The following is an 8,734-nucleotide window of genomic DNA, read 5'->3' on the forward strand; positions in this document are numbered from 1 at the left end:
CCAATGCGGCTTTTTTTTTCTTTTTTTTTTTTTTCTTTTTCTTTCTTTTTTTTTTTTTTTTTTTTAGGTAGTTGCTAGCAGCGGCTTAGTCGTCGGCCACCCTGCGCCAGAGTCGGGGCTGGGAGGAAGGGGATGTCGGAGCAACCGGAGATAGGCCGAGAAGAGAGGCTGCGCTGCCTACTGCGCACACCGACTCCGCAGCCGCCGCCCGGGCTGCAGCTACTGCCCGGGGCGCTGCCGCTGCCGCCGCGTCCTCCACTCCTGCACTCCCCACCTCCCGCCGGCCCCGCCGGCTCTCCGCCCGGCCGGCGCGCGCGCTCGCTCCCGCGCCCAGCACAGGGGCGCACCAGCCGCCTCCCGGAACCCGCTGGGGGCGCCCAGGCGCAAGAACCCCGCGCCCCGGACACGTCTCAGCCAGGCGTCCAGCCCGCTCCGCAGCCCCTCCAGGGAGGCCCCCAACCCCGGGGCGCAGATCCGAGCAGAGCAGGCGTGTCTCCACCGACCGGCGCGCTCGGTGCCTCCTCCCTTTCCCGGGGGAACCCTCCCCTAACAGGGGATGCTGCACCACTGCTGCTCACGCCGGGTGCCCCAACCCTATGAGAAAGCAGAAAATGGAGCGCAGGGGCGCCTAGCCACCCTGCTGTCTCCCAGGTGCCCCCAGCTTTGGGAAGGAGCGACAAACGGGGCGCAGGAGGGGCCCAGCAACTTTTCACTCCCTGCTTTGCTTCCCTCTGGCGGGGGCGCGACAGCGGACTGCGGGGCTGAGCGGCAGAGGGGCGAGGCGCCTTCGACATCAGTGTTCTGTGCTTATGTGTCTGCGCGTCCTGACTCTAGGGAGGACAGAAGTTGAAACGACATGCAAGGTCGATTAATAAAAGCACAGAGGCGAACGCTTTTCGCCCTTAAAAAGGGGAACAGTCGCTCCAAGACTCCTCCCTTCCAACCTCCGGCGCACTGGGGCGGGGAGGTGCCGTTTGACTAATCATTCATTCACCCGCGAAAGAGGGAGGGACCCGCCGGGCTGCTAATCTCTGGCGGGGGGGGCGCCACCGCTGCCTTCGCAGCTTGGAGCTCTGTCGCCGTCGCAGCTTGGCTGCGCCTTCTTGCCTCTGCAGTCCTGGGTGTCGGCGAGCCCGACTGTACGCCCAGCGGATACCTCCGTCCGAATCGCGGCCTTCTGCCCAAGCCCTACCACCCTCTGCTCAAAGAGCGGTTGTACTAGAGGGGAGAAGAATTTTTATAACCAAATTGCGAAGGCGCAGGTTGGGATTTAGGGGACATCTGGCAAATGTTGGGATCTGATAATCAGCTGTCCTCGGAGTTCACCTTGGGTTGCCGGCTTCCTCTCCCCAAGGATGGAAACCAAGTCCCGCGCACCGATTCTCCCCGCAGATACGTCTGGGTGGATCCAAAGGGCAATCTTCGACTAGCCAAGCACTTTTCCCAGCAGGACACACCTAACAGTCTCCAGGCAAAGTGGATTGTTTGCGGTCTCAGAAACTACACCTTTGAAAATAAATTAGTCTGTTTGCTAACCCACTTAGTCTAGTTCCATCTTAAACCCTCCACGACTGGGGGTGGGGGGCTGTTTATTTGTTTTCATGTTGTAATGCAGCATTGCCAATGTCCCTGCACACCAAGAAGCTGACAGGAGCACATTGCTCTGACATGGAAAAAATAAGGGAAGGGAAAGCTGTCATTAGCTTAATACGCTCCATTTCCCTCTCAAAACAGATTTTTAGTGTAAAACTTAGAAGAAAGATTATGTGTGACTGTTTGGGGGTTTCCCCCCCAGATGACTGCCATGGCCAGGAAGCATCTTGAAAATTGGAATGTGTTTAATGTGTTTACTAACCATAAAGAAAGAGATTGTAAAAAACAAAAACAAAAACCCTCTAAACCCAATCTTACTTCTCAATCCATAGTGACTGATTAAAAATAAAAACTTTTATTACTACGGATAAGTACAATCAGTTGAAACCACTACCTTCTCAATCTAAAAAGATTCTCTCCGTATGGGGTTTTTAGATCAAGATGTTACTTACAACTTAACTAGGGAAAATGGAATAACGGGGAGGCTGGGAGACCTTTTATTGCCCCAGACTTGAGCAGATCTGGATAAACACACATTATGGAGCTGGAGGAAATTTGAAGAGAATGCGTGAGTTACTCTGATGTGCCTTCTTCCCTGGCACCAGCCACGCATTCTCAAAGGTTTGGGAGACAAAATTCTTTTTTTTTTTTTAAGATTTTATTTATTTATTTATTTGAGAGAGAGAGAGAGACAGCTAGCGAGAGAGGGAACACAAGCAGGGCGAGTGGGAGAGGAAGAAGCATGCTCCCAGAGGAAGAGCCCGACGTGGGGCTCGATCCCAGAACCCCGGGATCAGGCCCTGAGCCGAAGGCAGACGCTTAACGACTGAGCCACCCAGGTGCCCCGGGAGACAAAATTCTTTATTCTTTAAGTGTGTGTGGCATTTCTCTAACCAGGGGCATGGTGCTTTGGGGTGCACTGAAACTCGCCCTGTAGGAACAAATCCAAAAACCACCTGGAAAACATTTTCATCTGCCTGGAAGTTTACAAATGGGAGACACGTACAGAAGCCTTTGGCAAACCTGTCTCCTCTTCCTGTTTGTTCTAATCAGCTGCCACCAGTGATTTCCCTTGCCGCCTTTTCAGCAATCAGGGCCTACTTCTGTAAGAGCATCCTTCTCCCTAAAGAGCTTATCAGAACATGTCTGCGTGCACTCACTGCTGCTGCCACCACCCCTTCAACTGATGGTCTATCAGCTGCCTAACGGTCTCTATCTACCCAAAGCTGAGATATTCCAGGGTCGAAAAAGAAAGAAAAGAAGGAGGAGGCCCGCTGAATGACACATCAATCTGCTTTCACAATTAAAACAAATGGTGGTACCATCCAGATCCCAAAACTCTCTTGACTGAAATCAAAAGAATACAATGTGTGTTTGGCTCTGTTTATAACATTTTTAAAGGAGAAGGAGGCTTGTCTAACTCAGGGCCCATTCCATTCGCAGTTAGACAAAGTGCTGTCTCATCCTCTTTAAAACAAACTATATAACCTAATCCGACTAAAAGGAAATCAGGCCTGTGGGAGTTGAAATTCTCTTCTCCTTGTGAAACTATGATACTGAATTTGCAGTGAAAAATCCAACAAAATATATAATTTAGCAAAAGAACTTGCATTGACCTAGCTTCCTAAAAATAGAAATAAATAGATCCATCAAAAAGGCAGCAGGGTAAAGGAATTGTGATACCAACCACTAGGGAGGGCCGAAAGTATTCCATAAATGTGTGAGGGTTTTGCTTTATAAAAGACATCAGGAGAGGCATGTTAGACTTGACCAGGATAAGCGGTGGTGCTACTAAGAAGCTTACCATCCAGTGAAGGAGATAAAGCATGTTTGTAAATGAGGGTAGGAATGAATGTAGTAATTTCCCCTTATTTGCGGGGAAATAAGGTTCAAGACTCTCGATGGGTGCCTGAAACCACAGATAGCACTAAACCCTATATATATTGTGCGTTTTTTCCTACACATACCCATGATAAAGTATTTACATTAGGCACAGCAAGAAATTAACAATAACTAATAATAAAATAGAACAATTATAACAATATCCTGTCATAAAATTATGTAAATGTGCTGTACTCACCCTTCTTGCTATGACGTGAGATGATAAAACGCCTATGCGAGGAGAGGAAGAAAGGCAAATGACGTAGGCATCGTGAGGTAAGTTAGGCGGCTATCCACCGTCCCATGATTCGTCAAAAGGAGGATCATCCGGACCCCGGTTGACCACCTGCAACTGAACCTACAGAAAAAGCGAAATCATGGAGAAAGAGGCATTACTGTGTAAAAGGAAGCGGTACCAGGCCCTGCTCTGGAAGTTTAAAGAAGAGATTAAGCTTCCTGGAGGAGGTGGTACAAGAGCTGAGCCTTGCAAAAGGGGAGCGTTAGCAGGTGAAGGGCAATCTGGCAAGAGCAGAGAGTAACAGCCAGAGACACAGGGTTTATCAAGAGAATGGGGAGTAGTCAATCACAGGTTCTCTCTGTTGGCTGAGCAGGAGCTGTGCGCAGCCTTGGAAATCACGGATCTATAGGCAGCACTTAAAGATTCCACCCCAGATAAGCAACACCAAGTTTGCCACGGAGTAAGTGCCTAATTCTTTAAAACGACCAGACTACATTTCTTTAGAAAGTAAATTATTTCTGCAGGTATATTCGGCGGTCTGCAAGGGTAGCATTATTAATGATGACATGGGAGAGCACCACTTCCACCTGCATCTGTTTGAAAGGGTTTGGGTGGAGCCACGCATAATACACACGCATCAGTTTCTCAACCTCTTTAGCAATGGTTACATGATTCTTCTCAGGATGAAAGTAGAAATGCTGCTTTGAACTATTTTTTAAGCACTTAGAGATCAGATAAACCAACTCTCTGCCCTTTCACTTTAAAAATGAGAATCTGAGAGCTATGAGGTAAATGACGTGCTCAGTGTCCCTTGGCTAGTTCTGGCATAGCCCATTTGCACACAGTTCTCCCGTTCTTGGACATGGTGCTTTCTTTTACAAATGTTCTTCCTTCTTGATAGGAATTATAGGAAATTACAGAAATTATAGGAAAGCACCACTGGATGGTTTAGATATGATGCAAATTAAAATTACAGAGTTGACGCAATAAGTACTCAAATATCAATTGAACTCAACGGGCACCAACGACACCAGTTCTAAGACCGTAAAAGCAGACCACAGCCCAGCACAGTTATACGGTGAATGTGCTCTTAGATCACAAGACTAAAATGTTAAAAGAACTGTACTCTCTTCTGGGCTTTGCTACTGGTTTGCTCAGTTTCTGGTCCTTCAGAAAAGGGTGCCTACCATTGCAGCTGGTGAGAAGTCCTCCAGATTCTGCCAGAGGGCTCTCCTGTCATTCCAAGAAGTCAGAGGCTCTGAGATTACTTCTTCTTGGAGGTGAGGAGAGTGGGGACAATGACAAAAGCACCATTTCAGTGATATTGGTCTACTTTACTTAAATGATAATTATTACAATTGAATTGCTAAGTCATTAACCTGATCTTTTTCTCAATTAATCATTTTCTCCATTATTTGTAACCTTAAGGTTCTTTTCACATGACCGTACTCACTAGAGAGTTTATTTCTAAAGCCGGGCATTTTAGTAAAGATGATAGAACTGAAGCATTTTTAGACACAGTTGCATCCAAATAACAAAATTGCTGTTTTGTTTTAAATTTTTGAAATAATATTGTACTATATAAAGTCTGACCTCTGACCTTACCCCAACCCCTGCCCCAAGGATGATGGTACACCATGAGTAATGAGGTAAGGTGTGCCTGTCTCACACAGTACTTGTTCATTTAAATATCCATGAGCCAAAATACCCACATCAGAGTGTCCTACATTCTCCAGTTCTATAATTAAAGCAAAAGAGCTATTTTTCAAAGATGTTTTTAAATTTTCTTCAATATCTAAAATACCTATAAAGAAATCATTTTGATATTGGAGATTATAAAAATCAGATATAAATTTGACTCCATCACTCGGTAAGCACCAGGGTTGCATATTTATAGAGAATAATCTTTGAGAAAGGGTCCTCTTCTCCACATTCCCTCTGGGAAGTCACTCCCCAAACCATCTTTGCCCAGTCACCAGCTTCACTGGCACCAAAGCTGCAGCCCTATCTGTCTATCTGGAGTGGGGGATAGGGCTGAAGGAATCGCAACACAAACCTCAGGAACCAGGATATTAAGCTAATGTCTTGCTCATTTTGTTCAAGGTCTTATAAGCTCTCCTACAAGACTTTAAATCAGTCTCATTTGGAGTAAACATCAACAGAGCAGAGACAATCACCATTGCCTCAGAACTATTTTTCCAGATTATCTATAGACTCAGAGAAAAACTGTTCCACACTCCCTACCTAACAATGTGTACCACCAGGATGCTAGGTAACATGTATGAGACTGGCAGGGACTCCTGGATGCTCCCCAGTAGCCATTCTTCCTCAATACAGAAGCCCTAATTTGTGCAGTGCCTATCTGGCTTATCAGCAATAAATACCTCTTTCCTCAGCCTCTCTGACAGGTAACGACCCCATGACGAACTCCTGGCCAATAGGATAGAAAGGAAAGTGTCTTGAAAGAGGGGGCACACTCTTCCTTCTTGGCTTCCTTCTTCCTGATGGCTGGAATATAAGCGTAAATGATGCTGCTGGAACTCTGGCAACCACCTTGTCCCAAGAAAAGATCTCTACTGAAAAAAAAAAAAAAAAAGCTTTAAGGACATGGAAGAGCAGGAAAGAAGAGAGAAGATTAAATTTGGATAGGAAATGCAAAATGAGCCCTGGACTCGGTCCCTCTGACTTTCCTGAACATGAGAGGAAAAGCAGCGTCTTTTTCTGGCCCTTGTTAGTTTTATTTTTCCTTGTTATTCTCCACTAAACATAAAATCTTCTGAAAAATTTACAAGGAAAGACAAAGAATAAGTGCCCAATAAAAAGCTAAATGTATTAATTAATCTGATATTTAAAGATTTTGGCACTTTCAGAGCCAAAGAACAGATCCAGGATTTCAATCAGTCATACTGCCTGTTTACTTACATCTAGTGGGTTTTAGGAAATTCAGGGTAACATATTCTTTCTTTACAAAAAACAAGTTTTGAACAAACATTTGTACGCATAGCAGCGTTATTCACAATAGTTAAAAGGTAGAAAGTGTTCCTCAACGGATGAATGGATAAATAAATTGTACTAGATATGTAAAATAGAATAGTACTCAGCCTTAAAAAGGAAGGAAATCCTGACACAAGCTACAACATGGATGAACCTTAAGGACATTACACTGACTGATCTAAGCCAGTCACAAAAGACAAGTACCGTGCAGTTCTGCTTATAAGAATGAGCCGGAGTAGGGGCGCCTGGATAGCGCAGTCGTTAAGCGTCTGCCTTCGGCTCAGGGCGTGATCCTGGCATTCTGAGATCGAGCCCCGCATCGGGCTCCTCTGCTGGGAGCCTGCTTCTTCCTCTCCCACTCCCCCTGCTTGTGTTCCCTCTCTCGCTAGCTGTCTCTATGTCAAATAAATAAATAAAATCTTAAAAAAAAAAAAAAATGAATGACCCGGAGTAGTCAAACTTATAGAGACAGAAAATACACAGTAATAACTGCCAGGGGCTGAGGGGAGGGGGAATGAGAGTTTAATGGGTAGAGTTTTAGTTTTGGGAGATAGAAAGAGTTCTGGAAATTAGTTACACAATGATGTGAGTATACATAACACTACCAAACTGTACACTTGAAAATGGTTAAGATGGTAAATTTTATTCTATGTCTATTTTACCACAATTAAAATGTTTAATTTTTAAAATAGCTTTTATATTTTCTTCTTCATTACCAAATTATCATAATTCTTGGCCCCCAAAGTAGGAAATACAGATTACCAGAGAAAGAAAATGTTGAACTGTTTTGGGTTTTCGTTTTTTTTGTGTGTGGGTTTTTTTTTTTTTTTAATTTTATTTATTTGAGAGAGAAAGAGGACAAACACAAGCAGGGGGAGGGGCAGAGGGAAAGGGACAAGCAGACTCCCTGCCAATCAGGGAGCAGGACATGGGCTCGATCCCAGGATCCTGGGATCATGACCTGAGCTGAAAGCAGGCGCTTAACTGACTGAGCCACCCAGGTGCCCCTGTTGTACTGTTTTATAATCTTATTAAAGTGACTGGCTTTGTGCTGAGCAGTTTACATATTACCTCATTCAATTCACCTAACAAGCTTATGAGGCAGGTACTATCATTAGCCCCATTTTATTTTTGAGTGATATTAAGCACAAAAGATTAGGTAAATTGTTCAAGGTCATACAACACGGAGCTGGTTGAGCTAGGATTGGGATCCAAGTAGGCTGACCCAGGAGCCCATGGCCTTATTAATTAAGTTATTGTGCATCTTTCCGTCACTAATTATTCTTTGGCTACATCATTTTAAATAATTATATAATATTCTATTTTATGAAGGTAGCATAATTCTCTTAAATAATCTTCTATCTAAGTTGTTTCTGGTTTCTGACTACTATAAGAGAAGCTTGAGTGAACATTCTTTTACTATTCATATTTATTTCCTTGAGGATAAATTCATTAATTGGCAGAACGAATGTACGTGCATTAAGGCTCCTGAATGATATTTTTATACATTCTTAATCAAGAATTATTTCCCCCTTTGGTCTTAGAAATTTTATATGCCAGACTGATGTACTTGCAAGTTTGTAAGGAGCTCTAAGCTCTTTTTCAGTTATCTTAATAGATGTTTGTAGATGCAGAGGATATACAATTAATTTAAGGCTTGTTAAAAATAAAACACAGCCCATTGACTTTCTAGACTTCATTGATTGTGTGGGGTAAATATTTAAGGAAATCTTAAAACAAATAACAGTGACTTACTTGACCACTATTAGCTTCGAGGCATAATATCAAGTGCCTGTGAGCTGTAAGATAACAATCAGGTCCTCCCAGTTTCCCCCTCACTCTCCTCCTAAAAGCATCCTCTTCCAACTTGAATTAGCAGTAGCTTTTCCTTCCCCAAGCCATACTTTGCATTACCTCCCATCAGAAAGACAATAATCATATTAATGAACCATCTCAGCATCTCTCAGAAGACAGCAAAATAAAAAATTCCAGTGCCCAAGTTTTAATCCATCAAAACTATCCCATCAA

The 8,734-nt window shown here is 44.1% G+C and overlaps 1 protein-coding gene across 1 annotated transcript in view; it reads left to right on the forward strand.

Moving 5' to 3' along the window:
* The window catches only part of LOC121105816 (basic proline-rich protein-like), a 1,941-nt gene extending 406 nt beyond the window's left edge, over nt 1–1,535 (forward strand). Inside the window, exon 2 of the mRNA XM_040644114.1 lies at nt 68–1,535. Coding sequence (XP_040500048.1) covers nt 133–600 — 468 coding nt within the window. The 5' untranslated portion in view covers nt 68–132 and the 3' untranslated portion in view covers nt 601–1,535. The remainder of the gene's footprint in view (nt 1–67) is intronic.
* The last annotated feature ends 7,199 nt before the right edge of the window (nt 1,536–8,734 follow it).

Source organism: Ursus maritimus, unplaced genomic scaffold (genome assembly GCF_017311325.1).
Source record: "Ursus maritimus isolate PB19 unplaced genomic scaffold, ASM1731132v1 scaffold_3, whole genome shotgun sequence".
NCBI classification, from domain to species: Eukaryota; Metazoa; Chordata; class Mammalia; order Carnivora; family Ursidae; genus Ursus; species Ursus maritimus.